The sequence below is a fragment of the Eublepharis macularius genome, chromosome 2, assembly GCF_028583425.1.
Source record: "Eublepharis macularius isolate TG4126 chromosome 2, MPM_Emac_v1.0, whole genome shotgun sequence".
Lineage (NCBI taxonomy): Eukaryota > Metazoa > Chordata > Lepidosauria > Squamata > Eublepharidae > Eublepharis > Eublepharis macularius.
Window position 1 is genome coordinate 128,720,937 of NC_072791.1, and position 16,317 is coordinate 128,737,253.

The following is a 16,317-nucleotide window of genomic DNA, read 5'->3' on the forward strand; positions in this document are numbered from 1 at the left end:
AGACCTGAATTGAAAGTTGTATATGTATGTATCAAAAACATAGAATGGAGATATTTGAAATTATTCAAGTCAAATTATTCATTGATCCTGTTAAAAACTTATTTTATTTTATTCATTTATTTACAAAATTTATACCCTGCCTTCTGCCCTCATAAGTGCCACCAAGGTGACTACAGATTAAAAACATACATAATAAAAACATGTCTTAAAAACAATTAAAACTGAACCAATACACATAATTTAAATAATTAAACCCAAGCTAAAATACACATAAGAACAACAATTATAACACAGAGCTGGAAGGAGATCACTGAGGGAATGCCAAATGAAACAAAAATGTTTTTACCCACTGGTGGAAGACAGCAGCAGAATGAGACAGGTGAGTCTACTGAGTAAAAAAAAATATTTATTTAAAACACTAGCAACAAAGCCCTTTTGGGGGGGGACAATGAGGGGGGGAGAACGTGCCTTCTAGGGGACACCCCATGTTGGGCCTGATTTGGCCCCGCAGCAACCCAGTTTGGGCCAAATCAGGCCCAAAGTGGGGGGATTCAGGCCCAATTTGACCAGAATACAGCCGCTACAGAGTGTGGGACTGTTCTCGTGCTGTATAGCAGCCTCATTTGGGATGAATCTGGCCAAATTGGGCCCAATTTGTCTTGAATCAGGCCGCTGCGGTGCATGGGAGCAGGCTGCGCTGCCCAGGGGAACGCCCCGGGAGGCATGTTCTCCCTAGGGTTGCCAGGCCCCCTCAATCTCCCAGCGGGAGATTGGGGACTGGCTCTTACCTGGGGGAGGGTGCGTGCACGTGCGCTCCTCCAAGCGTGATGACGTCACTTTGAAGTGACGTCATCACGCAGCCCCCTGGCTTGCGCCGTTGGGAGCTGCTGCGGAGCGCAGGAACGCTCCTGCACTTCGCAGCAGCCCCAAATGGGCCCAATCCACGCCAAAATGGGCGCGGATTGGGCCCGTTTTGGCACGGATCAGGCCCGTTGGGGGCCCCTGCAGAGCGCAGGAACGCTCCCATGCTCCGCAGGGCCCCACAACAGACCCGATCTGCATCAAAACTGGCCCAATCCACACCAAAATGGGCACAGATCGGGCCCGTTTTGGCACAGATTGGGCCCGTTTTGGGCTCCTGTGGAGTGTGGGAGCATTCCTGCGGTCCACAGGGGCCCACAACGGGCCCGATCCATGCCAAAACAGGCCCAATCCATGCCTGTTTTGGCGCGGATAGGGCCCGTTTTGGTGCGGATCGGGCCCGTTGTGGGCCGCTGCGGAGCACAGGAATGCTCCCGCACTCCGCAGTGGCCCCATCCAGGCCAAAACAGGCATCCTGGCAGTGGCTGTGCGCAGGGGCGCGCAGCACCACAGGGGGGCGCGCATGGAAGGTGCATGCCCCCCCGCTGGCCAGGTAAGTAGGGGCGGGGGTGGGAGGGTGGGGGTGGGGTGGGGGATCCCCCGCCCCCACCGGGGGTCTGGCAGCCCTAGTTCCCCCCCGACAACCAAGTAAGTGGGGGTGGGTTGGAGGGTGGGAGCAGGGGATCCCCCATCCCTGGCAGGAGACTGGCATCCCTATGCTTCACCCACCATCACACCCCCTGTGGAATCAAGTTCCATATGAACTGCAAAAGAGTAAATCTTTTATGCTGTTTTGTAGGGAATGTTAAACTTTTCTGGTTGGGTTTTAGTTGAAGAGATAATCTTATATACTAATTGGAGGATACTTAAATCTGGAGACTGGAGTCATGAACAGACAAGACCTCAAAGGTGCCCTAAGTTTGCAGAAAAATCTGTGATCTAAAAAAATACATTGGGGCATTAAAACCCAAAATGATAAAAGGAATGCTTGTAGCTTTAACCAGATGTCCTCAGTAGCTTTTTTAAGGCAATCATAACAGTTCAGCCAGTATTCCAGGCTTGGTTTCTGTCAGGAAAAATCAGAGGGAGCGGGCAGGGCCTTTTCTAGGGCTGTTTTGGCCTTTGAAGGAGGACTTATTGAGAACTTATTGAGGCCAAGCCCAGAAGCAACCACTGAGTGACTTGATACCATAGGCTTACATGACTCATCCAGGCCAGGCTGCTTGTTACTGTTCAACAGCAGCCCACTCACCCTCACAAGCCAGTGTAGTTCATGGTTATAGTTTCAGAGTAGGATCTGGGAGACCCAGGTTCAAATCAGAACTCTGCTGCGTAAGTTCACTGGGTAACTTTGATCCAGTCATACACTTTCAGCCTAACCCAGCTCTCAGGAAAGGCACGGAGAATGATGTAAGCTGCTTTGGGTCCTCATTGTAGAGAAAGGCAGCATATAAATGAAGTAAATTAATAAATATAGCTGAAGTTGGGGGGCAGATAAAAGGTAAGTTGTTTAGTGGGTTTGAAGGAGAGAAGGATGTAGGGAAAGGTGAGTATGTGGAGGTTGCCAGGAGAAGGAAAAAGTGTGGGGAAGGGGATACAGGGGACAGTGAAGTACCGCCTGCAAATCCTTGCTGGTTCCCCATCATGCAACCAGATCTGGCTCAGCTTGCACCACACAACTGGGCCAAACGGGGGAGGGTGTTGGAGGGAAGGGGGAAAAGTGAAGACATGGGAGGCAGGCAAATGTGGGTGGGAAGGAAAGAAGGAAGCAGGAAAAGATGGAGAGGCTTGGGTGGAGGGCAAGGAAGGGAAAGAAGACATGGTGGGGGAGGGGGAAATTAGATGTTCCCAAGTCCTTGTGAGTTTCCACTTGTTTTATCTAAAAGTAATATATAGGTGAGCTATTTTGATTTGCTGATTTTATTGGTTCTCTATTTTTATTATGTTTGTTTTTTGTTTTTGTACTTTAACTGCCATATGACCATCTTTTCAATTGTTGTAAAATGCCTTGAAAAGTTTGCATAGAATCTTTAAAAAAAATTGCTACAAGAAAGGAGAACTATGTGTTGGTCAAGATTCTCCCCAGCTGGTAACCTCTGAAATATCTTAAAATAGTGTTCTGAGGTGGCAGACCAATGAATTTTGATGCATTGGGTGCATACTTATTCTGTATTATGGTTCTCTTCTCATAAGGTAATGTATTTCACCTTTTCTTATAATATTTGGTAAAACCTCCTGTGTTAATGCTACTTACTTAGGGTAAGGTATAATAAACCTGATAAATTTTGTAATGTGCGAGAGGCAACAGAAGCACAATATTTTTTCATTTTGTTTTTACAGTTCCTCCACAAAATTTAGGCTGGTTAGCTGGACTGATCTCCATATTGATAGCAACCTGTGCTCTTGCTGCACTTGTATACTATTGGTGGTTTATGAAAAGTAAGTAATTTTAAATATGCACTGTGGTGGTAACAACTAAACAAAAGCAAGTAGTTCTCATGAAGGTTTGTGCTTACAAGGGTTGGTTCTCATGCACGGAGTATTGTAAGACAGCAAGATTTGAGTCCAGTAGCACTTTAATGACCAACAAGATTTCCAGGGTGTACGCTTGTAACGCTCAAGCTCCTTTCATCAGATACCACTAGTACTATAAACATTTCAGGCAAGTAGTTGTCCAGTCACCTAAAAAATCTGATGTTGGTAGGTATGTACATGTATATCTGGGAGCTTAAAATATTTTTTCAGCCTTGAATCTCTGCATCCCCAGGGAAAATAATATAAGAAGAGTATAATTTCTCCATTTACTCCAGGGTATGTATTTCAATTAACAATAACCACATTCAGATGATTAGATGATACATTAAGCATGAGCTGGGTTAAGGGAAAGCCCAGCCCAACATGGAGACTAAAAGATCTGAACCCTCCCCTAGAGTTATCTTCCACTTTGATCTTGCTTTTGGCTATCTAGTAGCACTTATCAGCTGCCATCTGGATATTAATTTATTAACTTATTGTACTGAATGTTTGAAAGTTTTTAGATGTTTTACTGTTATAATATTTGCATAAATTTTTATGTTTTAAAATTGTTGTAATCCACCCTGAGCCTGTTTATGGGGAGGGCGGAATAAAAAAATACAAAATAATAAAATAAATTTAATATATGACCTGACCTCAGCTTTAAAATAGCAGGGGAGTGCAAATCAGCTCCTGAGCATGTGTGGAAGCAGAAGCAACTTCATCGTTCCCTCCCTTCCACTCTTCATGCTTTTGCTGGCAGAAATAGGCTTGCGGAGGGAGGGCTGTTAGTCTTGCTGCCAGTTTCACCTGCCTGCCTGCCCAGGAAGTACTTGGAACTGGCAGTAAGCCAAACAGCTGGCCCTTCCCACTCCATAGTCCTTTTCTGCAACAAAAAGCACACAAGGTGGAAGGGAGGGGATGATGAAGCTCCTTCTGCCTCTGCACGCTTGGGAGCAGATTTAATACATTATCTAATCAGCCCCTGGTTTCTCTGTGATGGACATGAGCATAACTAGTTTCTGAGCTTGCATGCTCCCCTTGTCACACAGAAGTGACAAAAAAGATCTGGCAAAGTGATGCAGTCCTGCCACAAACACTGAAAGGGATACTGATAATCTGAAACCAAAGATAGTTTATTGGGAGGAATAATTAGCAAATTTAAGCATTCGCTGTAATATCAAGACTATAGTAAATATAATCATAGCGTACTCATGTCACAATACAAATATTCCAAACTCCGTTCACCTCCACCCCCATACACTGCCATGCCATGTGTTTCACTCCAGAATGGGAAGGGAAAGCAAAATGCTAAACAGAGTGTGCAGCAGGGGCTTATAGCTCCCTATCTGTGCAGAGGTCTAGATTCCAAAGCATGACTCCAGGCAGCAAATAAAAGAAATGATAAATCTACAGGAAAGAACACTGAAGTAGCAGAAGAACATAATGTCTGCCCAAAACAGGGTTTTCTGCTGAAAACATAATGGTAGTGTCCGGGGTGGGCCCTCCCCCCCCGGACTGGACCCGACCCCCCACCCCCTCGGGAGCCCACCACCAGCCCCCCGAGCCCCGCCCAGCCCCCCAACCTACCTGGGAGCCCACGGCACAGGGTTCGGAGGGGACGTCGACCCTCGGCTTCCCGGCCGCGCTCCCGCTTGCGCCCCCGCCGCCGCGGGAGCCGCGAGACCTGCCGCCACCGACGCAGCCTTCACAGGGGCAGCGGGGCCCGCCGCCGCCGCTGCGAGAACCGCCGGGTCTGCCGCCGCCGCCGCCGCCGCCGGGAGAGTTGAGCCCGGCGCCGCCGTTGCCGCGGCGGGGCCGGCCGCGGCCGCGGCCGCCTCTCGCGACCGCGGAGCGGCCGGAGCCGGGCGGGCTGCCCGGCGGGATGACGGCCGCGCGGCAGAGAAGCGGGAGCGGCGGACGGAGGAGAGTAGCTCCGACGCCGCCGCAGCCACCCGGGGAGGTGGCTCCGGGGCGAGCGCGGCCCAGCGCGGGGAGGGGGAAAGCCCAGATGGGGCGGGCGGAAGGAGGGACGCCCAGCGAGACATCCCCGCTCTGGGTTGGCTGGATGGCTCCTGGGAGGGCTCCCCGGTCTGAAGCGGCACCGGGGATTGGTGAAGGGTGGTGGAGGGAAGAAACAGGCACTAGAGAGAGGGCAGGGGGAGGAAGGGTGACGGAAGGGCAGGGGAACCAACCAGGCGGGAGTAGCCAGGTGTTAGCGACTAGGGCAGATGAGCCAGGGGAGAGGGTTGGTGGAAAGCCAGGGGGCAGAGCCAGGAGGGACTATAAGAAGGGAGCTCCCAGTGACGCCGAGGAGGAGACGGCTAGTTGGAAGGTTGGACACAGAGAGAGAGCGAGTATATTCCAGAACGCCAGATAGGAGGCAGAGCTTGGTGCTTGAACCACTGCCCCTATCCAGTCTGAGGCCGAGGGAGCACCTTCAACCTCCCCCTGGTGGTCACCCCCGGGACGGCAGGACGCGGGGAAGGCGCGGCCGGCGGGGCGGGGCCTCACAAACTGGTGGAGAATGCACGCACTGGCAGCCCCGTGAGGCACCCGCGCCCGCACCTGCCCACTCCAGCCGGCTGGAGCAGCCCCCGACCCCTCCTGCGCCCGGCGGTGTTGAAAGCGGCGAGTGTGGAGACCCCTGCCGAGACTGCAGGCTCCACGATGGATCTCACGCAGTTTGGCCAGTGGCTAGCCGAGCACCAGGGGCAACTATTGAAGGAGGTGGCCCAACAGCAACTGGATGCGCAAGCCGCTCTCGCGCGTCAGCAGCAGGACGCCCAGGCAAACCTCATCCAGAACCTTCAACAGGCGTTGGCTGGCGCCGGGGCCGGGGCCGCCGGAGGCGCCGGACCCAACCCCAGGCCGCCGTTCCACCTCGCTAAGCTAGGCCCGGAGGATGACGTGGATGCGTTCTTGGAGGCCTTCGAGCGTACCGCTGAGGCGGCAGGGTGGGCACCGGGCCAGTGGGCCTTCATCATCGGGCCTTACCTTACGGGGGAGGCGCAGGCCGCCCTGAAGGCCCTTCCCAAGGCCGAAAGCGCGGACTACGCGAGGCTTAAGGAGGCGATATTGGATCGCTACGAAATCACCCCGGAGACTTACCGGCAGAAGTTCCGGTCCATCGCCTTCCAGAAGACTGACCGGCCTCGCAACCTGGTGGCCAATCTCCAGGATGCCGCCTACCGCTGGCTGAAGCCCACCTCGGATGACGGCCGGAGGATTGCTGACCAAGTGGTCCTCGAGCAGCTGCTCCAGGTGATTCCGACGCGGGCTCGAAACTGGGTGGCCTATAATAAGCCCGCCACCCTGAAAGAAGCCACCACGCTGTGGGAAAACGTGATGGCCGTGGAGCCCCGGGAGCCTGGGAAGCCGGAGCCCCGCCCCGGCAGCGACGGGAGCCGCAGCACAGGCGAAAAGGGGGGACGGGCGCGGGCGGGACCCCGGCACCCCGCCCCTGCCCCGCTGAATCGAGCAACCGGAGGACCCTCGGCCGGGCCCCGACTAGCTCTCCCGCCGCCCGTAACCCCCGCTACGCCTAAGCCCGGCAGCTCAGCTAGGGAGCCGGGAGACAAAGGGCCGTGCTTCACCTGCGGGCAACGGGGGCACTGGAAAAGAGAATGCCCCCTCATGGAGTGCGACCTGGGCTGGGACACGGCCCTGCCCGCAACGAGCCGGGCCCCCCGGCCTCCCCCTATGCTTGTCTTGGTCTCGGTGATGGGTAGGAAGTTGACGGCACTCCTCGACAGCGGGAGCTCCGTGTCAATGATCCGCTCCCACCTCCTGCCCGCAGACCTCCCGGTGGTCCGTCAGGCCGTCATCGCCTGTGTCCACAACCATGTGGAGGAATGCCCCGTCGTCTTGGCCCCAGTGACGTACCGGGGCCAGACCTGCGAGACGCCCTTGGCCCGGGTACAGGCTCTCCCCTACCCAGTCTTGCTGGGGAGGGATTCCCCCCACTTCCGCCCCGCCATGAAGACGGCCCTTCCCCCGGATCTGGAGGAAGTTGGGGAGGTCATGGTCGGGGACGACGAAGGAGACGCCGAGGGACACCCGGAGGAGAATGGAATCGGGGATGTCCCAGCCCAACTCCGCCGGGGATGGGGAACCGAGCCCCGATTCGCCGCCGCCCAGGCCGAGGATCCCTCGCTGGAAAGCCTACGCCGGATGACCGCGGTAAGTGAGGGACGGGTCCTTGATCCCCGCCGAGCAGGACGGCTACCGCGGGTCATCCAAGTAGGAGGGCGCTGGTACCACTTAGTGAAAGGAGGACCAGGGGAAGTGGCCCAGCTGTTGGTCCCAACTGCCTACCGCCCAGAGGTCCTCAAGGCCGCCCACGACCACCCCTGGGGCGGCCATCAGGGTGCGCGAAGCACTGCGGCCCGGATTGAAGCCCACTTCTTCTGGCCGGGGCTAGCCAAGGAGGTCAAACGCTACTGTCAGGCTTGCCCGCTGTGCCAGCGGCAAGCCAGCCGCCGTCCAGCCCGGGCCCCGTTGGCCCCGCTACCCATCATCGAGGAGCCCTTCTCCAGAGTGGCCATGGACTTCGTCGGCCCGTTGCCACGGACGCCACGGGGAGCCCGTTACATCCTGGTCCTGATGGACTATGCTACCCGGTACCCTGAAGCCATTCCCCTGCGCGACATGAAGGCCCCGGGGGTCGCCCGGGTGCTGCTGCGATTCTTCGCTCAGGTAGGATTGCCCCGGGAGCTGCTGTCGGACTGCGGGAAGCCTTTCACGGCCCAGCTCACCAGACATCTGTGCCGTACGCTGCAAGTACGGCAAATCTTCACCAGTGTCTACCACCCCCAAACCGACGGGCTGGTGGAGAGGTTCAACCAGACTCTGAAGGCGATGATCCGCAAGTTAGCCCATGACCGCCCCCGCCAGTGGGATTTGTACATAGACCCCTTGCTCTTCGCGGTCCGCGAGACACCCCAGGCCTCTACGGGATATGCCCCCTTCGAGCTCCTGTATGGGCGGCGACCCCGGGGGATACTGGGACTGGTGGGGGAGCAGTGGGCCCCGAGGGCCGACCCCGAGGGACGACCCGCCCCCGAGTATGTTCAGGACCTCCAAGACCGGCTGGAGACCTGTCGGGCCGCCGCCCGGGAACATCTACGGGAAGCCCAGCGGGCCCAGAAGGCCTACTACGACCGGGGAGCCAAAGCTCGGACATTCCAGGTGGGGGCGAAGGTCCTTGTCCACCATCGGGTCATGGGGCCGGGCCCAGGGGCCCCGTGGCGGGGACCCTACCCCGTCACCAAAGTGCGGGGGCCCCTGTCGTATGAAGTCCAGTGCGGGCCGAGCCCCCGACACCGGAAGAGACTGCACATTAATGACCTGAAAGCCTGGCACGAGGCGGAGGCGCACCAGTGCAACCTGTCGCCCGACCCCCTAGAACTCCCCGCTGGCGAGTTGCCGTGGACCCCGAGCGGACTCGCCGAAGAGGAGCCCGTCCTGGACACGGACCTCCAGGACGATCAACGGGCGCAGGCAAGGGCAGTGATCCGACAGAACCCAGGTCTTTTCTCCTGCCGACCGGGCCGGACCACTATGCTGTCTCACCACATACCTACACCCCCGGGGCAAGTGGCAAGGACCCCCTGGAGGCCACTCCCCCTAAAACGGTGGGAAGTCGTGGCCAAGGAAGTGGAGGACATGCTCCGCCTCGACGTCATCGAGCCCTCTCGTAGTGCGTGGCGGAGCCCCATTGTGCTAGTGGGGAAACCGGACGGCTCCGTACGCTTCTGTGTGGACTACCGGCAGGTCAATGCCATCGCCACCTTCGATGCCTATCCCATGCCCCGGGCTGACGTACTGATCGACCAACTCGGAACAGCGCGCTACCTGTCAGCCCTGGACCTCACAAAGGGGTATTGGCAAATACCCATGGCACCCGAAGACCGGGAGAAAACGGCCTTCGCGACCCCCCAAGGCCTGTTCCAATTCAAAGTCATGCCCTTCGGGCTGCATGGGGCCGCCGCCACCTTTCAACGCCTCGTGGACCAGGTGCTGGCCCACTGCCAGGGGTTCGCCCGAGCCTATATAGATGACATCATCATCTTTAGCCCGGACTGGACGTCACATCTACAGCACCTGAGTGCGGTCCTGGCAGCCCTAGCCGGGGCCGGCTTGCGAGTCAACCCGCGCAAGAGCCGGATCGGGTTCCAGGAACTCACGTACTTGGGATTCCAGGTGGGTCGCGGGGTCTTACGCCCCGTACCCGACAAAGTCACGACGTTGGAGCAGAGCCCCCGTCCTCGAACCAAGCGGCAGATGCGGCGCTTCTTGGGGCTGGTGGGCTACTACAGTAAATTCATACCCCACTTCGCCAGCCAGGCCAGCCCACTCTCCAACTGCCTGCGCAAGGACCAACCGGCTACCATACACTGGGACCCCGACCGGCTCCGTGCCTTTGAAGCCCTACGCCGGGCCCTGTCAGGGGCCCCCGTGTTGCGGAACCCCGACTTTGAGCAACCGTTCCTCGTACACACGGACGCCTCCGACGTGGGGCTGGGGGCGGTCCTCTCCCAGGAAGTCGACGGTCAAGAGCACCCCGTGTTGTTTATCAGCCGGAAGCTGCAACCGGCAGAAGTCAGATACGCTACCGTAGAGAAAGAGGCCCTGGCGGTGAAGTGGGCAGTGGGGGCACTTCAGTTTTACCTTGCCAACAACCCCTTCACCCTGGTCACGGACCACGCCCCCCTGCTATGGATGGCCCGCATGAAGGACCACAACCCACGGGTTCTCAGGTGGTACCTCTCTCTGCTCCCTTTCAGCTTCCAGCTCCGACACCGTCCGGGACGGCTCCATGCGAATGCGGACTACATGTCGCGAATCCCGGAACATTCCACGGACCAGGAGGCTCCCGACCCCCAGGGGGGTGTGTGTCCGGGGTGGGCCCTCCCCCCCCGGACTGGACCCGACCCCCCACCCCCTCGGGAGCCCACCACCAGCCCCCCGAGCCCCGCCCAGCCCCCCAACCTACCTGGGAGCCCACGGCACAGGGTTCGGAGGGGACGTCGACCCTCGGCTTCCCGGCCGCGCTCCCGCTTGCGCCCCCGCCGCCGCGGGAGCCGCGAGACCTGCCGCCACCGACGCAGCCTTCACAGGGGCAGCGGGGCCCGCCGCCGCCGCTGCGAGAACCGCCGGGTCTGCCGCCGCCGCCGCCGCCGCCGGGAGAGTTGAGCCCGGCGCCGCCGTTGCCGCGGCGGGGCCGGCCGCGGCCGCGGCCGCCTCTCGCGACCGCGGAGCGGCCGGAGCCGGGCGGGCTGCCCGGCGGGATGACGGCCGCGCGGCAGAGAAGCGGGAGCGGCGGACGGAGGAGAGTAGCTCCGACGCCGCCGCAGCCACCCGGGGAGGTGGCTCCGGGGCGAGCGCGGCCCAGCGCGGGGAGGGGGAAAGCCCAGATGGGGCGGGCGGAAGGAGGGACGCCCAGCGAGACATCCCCGCTCTGGGTTGGCTGGATGGCTCCTGGGAGGGCTCCCCGGTCTGAAGCGGCACCGGGGATTGGTGAAGGGTGGTGGAGGGAAGAAACAGGCACTAGAGAGAGGGCAGGGGGAGGAAGGGTGACGGAAGGGCAGGGGAACCAACCAGGCGGGAGTAGCCAGGTGTTAGCGACTAGGGCAGATGAGCCAGGGGAGAGGGTTGGTGGAAAGCCAGGGGGCAGAGCCAGGAGGGACTATAAGAAGGGAGCTCCCAGTGACGCCGAGGAGGAGACGGCTAGTTGGAAGGTTGGACACAGAGAGAGAGCGAGTATATTCCAGAACGCCAGATAGGAGGCAGAGCTTGGTGCTTGAACCACTGCCCCTATCCAGTCTGAGGCCGAGGGAGCACCTTCAACCTCCCCCTGGTGGTCACCCCCGGGACGGCAGGACGCGGGGAAGGCGCGGCCGGCGGGGCGGGGCCTCACAGGTAGTCTTAGGTAAGCAAAAGTTCCCAGGGTAGAGCGCAGCAAAGCTGAGCATGACTGAGCACCACACCAAAAGGTATATGGTGAAGCAGGCCCATGAAGATAATTTGGGGAAAGATTCTTATCCCATTTGTCGGGAAAGAGGTTTGAATACTAGTATATTTTTCTGTCCTGGCTTGGAACAAAAAGAGGAGGTCAGGTGAACACCTGAAGGTGAAAAGGAAGGAGTTCCAAGACCTGGGAAGATATACAAATAAGGAGAAGGAGGGGAAGTCTCTGGGTGGGGAAACAGTTTAGAGTACCTCATTAAAGTGGGATTCGTGCTGTGAAATTCCAACCAGATCAAATTGGATCCCTTTGGATCAAGATCCATTTAGCTGTAAATACTAATATTGGCTTTAGTTCTTTCTAAGGTTTGATACTCAGGCACCCAGATACTTTATACAAAAGGATTACTGAGAGGTCTTCATTAATGATCTGAGGACTAGGTCAAGAAAAAGGATGGTTTTTCTCTAAGGCTGCTATTATTCTCAGTTAGAGTGATGTGTTTATGCCTGATCCTGCCTTTGCTCTGCCATCTCTCAGCCTTTGTAAAGGAGATGGCCTCAAATTCATTTTCTAGACCCCAAGTGATTTGCAGAACACCAGTTCTCAGTTGCCAAGATGGAGGGAGAAAGAGAAAGGCCATCACAATGGAGGCTTGATGATAACTTGTTTTGAATTGTTCCTTACAGTTCAACCAACAGTCCTGGCATTCATTGGAAATACAGAATTGAAGCACATGGAAGATTCCAAACTGCAGTGCTTGATTTCTGGTTTTCGTCCAAAGCCATTAGATGTAGCTTTTTCCATAACCCAATCTAACAATGAAAAACGGAAAATTTTCTCCTGGAATACTGAAGCAAGTGATGCCGAGGATAGAGATGAAGACTATCCTCTCCTTAAGAAGTGTGAGGCCATTAAAATATATGCAACTTTGAAAAAAGAAAAACGTGGGATTTTTCAGGTATCCTGTGAAATACATATAGTTCCACATGTAAAGCAGCTGGATAAATTTGAACTTTTGCTTGAAGTCAGACATGGAGCCCTTCCACATAGTTTGCTTGTTGAAACAGCATCCTTTAATGTCATAGGTAAGCAAGGAAGACAATCTGCACTAGCAAAAATGGTTACTTGGCACCCTGACCATAATTCTGTCATTCTTGCTTGCATCTTTTTTTTGCTAGCATCCTCACTACAACCAGCAATGGGCTCATGGAAATCAGTGCTGGATTACAGCAGTGATGTTTTACAGTGAACAGCAGGTTCTGGTGATCTTGGACACCATGTATGTGTACCAATAGAGAAGAGTTTATTTATTCTTATTTGTGTTATTCTCTGAGAACACTGACAATTTAGAGTGTGGAATCAATAGGCAGATAGCACCCAACTCTGTTTTTCATTTATGTCAAATCTAAATGCTGCAGTTCAGGATTGCTTCAGAAATCTCCAAACCATCCTAGTAAAGAGTCTTAAAGACTAACCAACTTTATTGTTGCATAAGCTTTTGAGAGCCACAGCTCTCTTGGTCAGATGATTACAGACAGAGGAAGGGAGGGAAGGAGGATGACTAAGAAGCCAGGAGGCCAGAGGGATGGAAGTGCTGTCCCTGCCATAATGCTGCCCCAAGTAGCTGTTTGTGCCTCTTGGGCCATGAATCAGCCCTAGGCTAGAACTATTATTTAAAGCTTGATTCATCCCTACCCTTTTGCAAGCTAGCTGGCTATTGATGGAGACTAAGGGCCAAGCTACAAGTGACAAATGACACTTGAATGGCAAGTGGATCGAGTGGAGAGCAAGTGGAGGGCAAGTGAACAGGGAGGAATACACTTGCCGTTCAAGTGTCATTCGTCACTTGTAGTTTGGCCCTAAGATGGGAGGGTGCAGGAATTAGTTGAGCAATACAGGCTGAAGGGAAGTGGATCATTTCCTTTTTTGTCAGACAACGATATTTATTTCTTTGGTAACTTGTGTTGACTAATGCAATACGTTGTACAAGAGGCTGCCTTTGAAGCAGTTTCAGTGTTTATATATATTTCTGGATTCTTGTTTTCATCTTGACCAATTGGTATATGCGTTGTCTGGAGATGCAGGGCCTGCCCCCCCAGACTTACCTGGGCCCATGACGCAGCATAGCAGCAGGCAGTGGTGGAGGCAGCTGGCAGGTACAGCTGTGAGGGCCGTGGCTGTGTTGCCTCAGAGTCAAGGGTGCAGTGAGAACAGGTGGCAGGAGACCCAGCCAGCCAGAGAAGCTCTGAGCACTGCAGCCACTCCATGGTGGCTCAGGACACTTCCCTGCCACCTATGGGTCATGCAGCCAGCCCTCCATGTGATGCCAAGTGCAGGCCAGCCCACGGGATTCCCACAGGAGTAGCACCACCACAAGATGGCTGAGGATAGAATGCTGGAAGGAACGCAGGGGCAGTGGTCCAGCTGCATCTGCTGGACAGGAGCAGCCAACCCCACCCTACAGGGCTGCCCGAAGGGTGCAGGAGGGGCCTGAGGTGGGGAGAGACCCTGGGAGACTCAATGCAGGCTGTTGGCCCTGTCACACCAGGGGAGGTGAGGATTAGACTGGAGATAGGATGGAGCCTGGGGAAGGGGCAGGATGGGCAGTTTATAAATCGAAATAATAAATAAAAAACGAAATCCCCCAGGATGGACCTATCAAGATGGACCTATCAAGGTGGCTGAGGAGGAGAGAGACTGAGGAGACTGCCATAAGAGAGAGAGAGAGAGAGAGAGAGAGAGAGAGAGAGAGAGAGAGAGAGAGAGAGAGAGAGAGAGAGAGTTGATGGGCAGGGAGAGAAGGTGCTGTAAACCCCCCTCCTCCCCATTTCTGAAGCACACCTGACAGCCATCCTGGATGAGCAGGCCATCCTGGAGGGCAAGCCCTCCCCCAGGCTCCAATGCCCACGCAGCAGAGCCTGACATGCATTATCAAATAAATAATAATTGCTTGGAAGCACTACAGAATCTTTGACAAAGATGGACTGAAGTGAGCCTATTACTCCTGTTGAAGCTCAGCTGTTCTGGTTTTCTGTTAGCTTCCCCCTCAGATAAAAGTGCTGGAGATCAAGTATAAACTCTTACATGGTCTGGAGCATGGATTCCTTAGAAAGTGCCTCTTCCCATACGTACTCCCCTGGTCTCTCGGATCAGAGTGAGAGGTTGTGCCACTTTGTGGATGAGAAGCAAGGGAACACATCTTTTCACAAGCTGCTCTCACAACATGGAACATGAGATGGACAAAGGCCAAGTATGGAGAAAGCATGACTGCTTCATCTCCTGCTTCTTTGTGTTTTTAAAGTGGCAGAGTAAGAATTCAGGTTGCACCCCAGCAAGCTGAGATTTGCATGCACAGTGTCCTTATCCATGTCAAATACTTGGTTCCTTGCACCACCTCTTTCATATACTCAGCATCATGCAAGATTTCATTACATGCTTTATCAATAGAAATAGATTTTTCTCCTTTGTTCAGTCCATGTTGTTTTCCTTCCTAGCACCACCATTGTTGGATCCAATCTGGTGCTCCACAGATATGCCAAGATTAGAAGAGATGATGACTCTTTATTGTAAAATTCATTCTTATTTCCCCCAAACAATTGATGTGCATTGGTTAATAGATGATGAGCAACTTCCAGAAGAACCTTTTTTAAGTGAACCTATGAAAGCAACAGATGGGCTTTTTTTCTGCACTAGCAGTATAAAGTATCTCCCGAAAGCAGCAGATTCTGGAAAGAGATTCTTATGCAAAACTAACCTCAGAGGCTCACATCAGTGCAAGGAGTCTGCTTGGATGTTAAAAACTGTGGGTGAGTGGAACAAGACAAATAGCATTTTCTTTTAATGGATAGATGCTAACCTTTGATGCTAACCACAGGGTGGTTATAGATATAATCTATCTTTTCCTTTCTGCTTTCTGCTTTAATTAAAATTTATAGTTCATGGTGCAGAAATTCTTTTCTTATTCAAATAACCTCAATGAATGCAAATATGATGCTATTCTGGATTCCGGAAGGGACAAAATGGTTGCTGATATAGCAAATCTTTTCCTTCAAAAGAATGAAGTTAAAGAGCAATTAAACAGACCACTAACTGAATTTGAAGAATTAATTTGAAATATAGATAGGAGGAGGGGAAATTAATTACTAAAATATATAGGATTTTATTAAATCGGTCAAATTCTGATTCAGATGATTAGAAAGATTTGGGAAGCAAAATTGAATATTAAATTTAATGATAAGGATTTGAAACAAATATTTCAACAATTTCCCTATAGATCAATTTCAAGAGGTTTACAGGAGCATGCATTAAAGGTGTCTCAAAGATGGTATTTGACCCAGTTAGGATAGCCCATTTAATGAAAAGAGAGAATAAAAATTTCTGGAGAGGTTGTGGTAAATTAGACACATTTTTACGTATGTGGTGGTCCTATCCAGTTATAACACATTTTTGGAGATGAATATTTATAGAGATTGTTAAAATAACACAGGAACAAAACTGACTCTTGAATTAGCTCTGTTCAACTTACTTAACAATGAAAATTCTCAATGGAAACAAAAAACCCCACACGTTAATTTTTTTAAGGATACTTATTGCCCAGTGTTGGAAAAATGCTAAAGAGATTTTCTTGGATAGGTGGCACATTAAATTAAGAAATAGAGGTGTGCAGAGCCAGGGTGATTCGTAATACCTGATTCGGAAAGATTTGGGTTCGCTTTGTAAAGATTCAGCTGTGATTTTCTTTTTCTTTTTTTAATTTTTTTCTTTATTTAAACTATAAACTATACACCATAACTTAATAAACAATAAACAGAGAATAAGAAAAAAAACAGTTCTAAACATGACACACTAACAATACATATATCTATATAATTAAAAGGAAAAGTGAAAACAAAACAAAATAAAAACCCTAGATTACACTACAGGTTGAATTCCTATTTTCTCCGCAACAAGTATATATCATTTCTAGAGTCATA

General features: G+C 53.2%; 1 protein-coding gene across 3 annotated transcripts in view; it reads left to right on the forward strand.

Annotated features, from left to right (window-relative positions):
- NCR3LG1 (natural killer cell cytotoxicity receptor 3 ligand 1) overlaps nt 1-16,317 on the forward strand; it is a 56,652-nt gene that overhangs the window by 12,566 nt on the left and 27,769 nt on the right. For 2 of the 3 annotated variants that reach the window (XM_054970868.1, XM_054970869.1), the window contains exons 4-6: nt 3,202-3,300; nt 12,031-12,429; nt 14,839-15,150. In XM_054970868.1, coding sequence (XP_054826843.1) covers nt 3,202-3,300; nt 12,031-12,429; nt 14,839-15,150 — 810 coding nt within the window. Of the gene's footprint in view, nt 1-3,201; nt 3,301-10,182; nt 11,309-12,030; nt 12,430-14,838; nt 15,151-16,317 lie in introns of those variants that run through there. The other variant, XM_054970870.1, reaches the window with a different exon arrangement.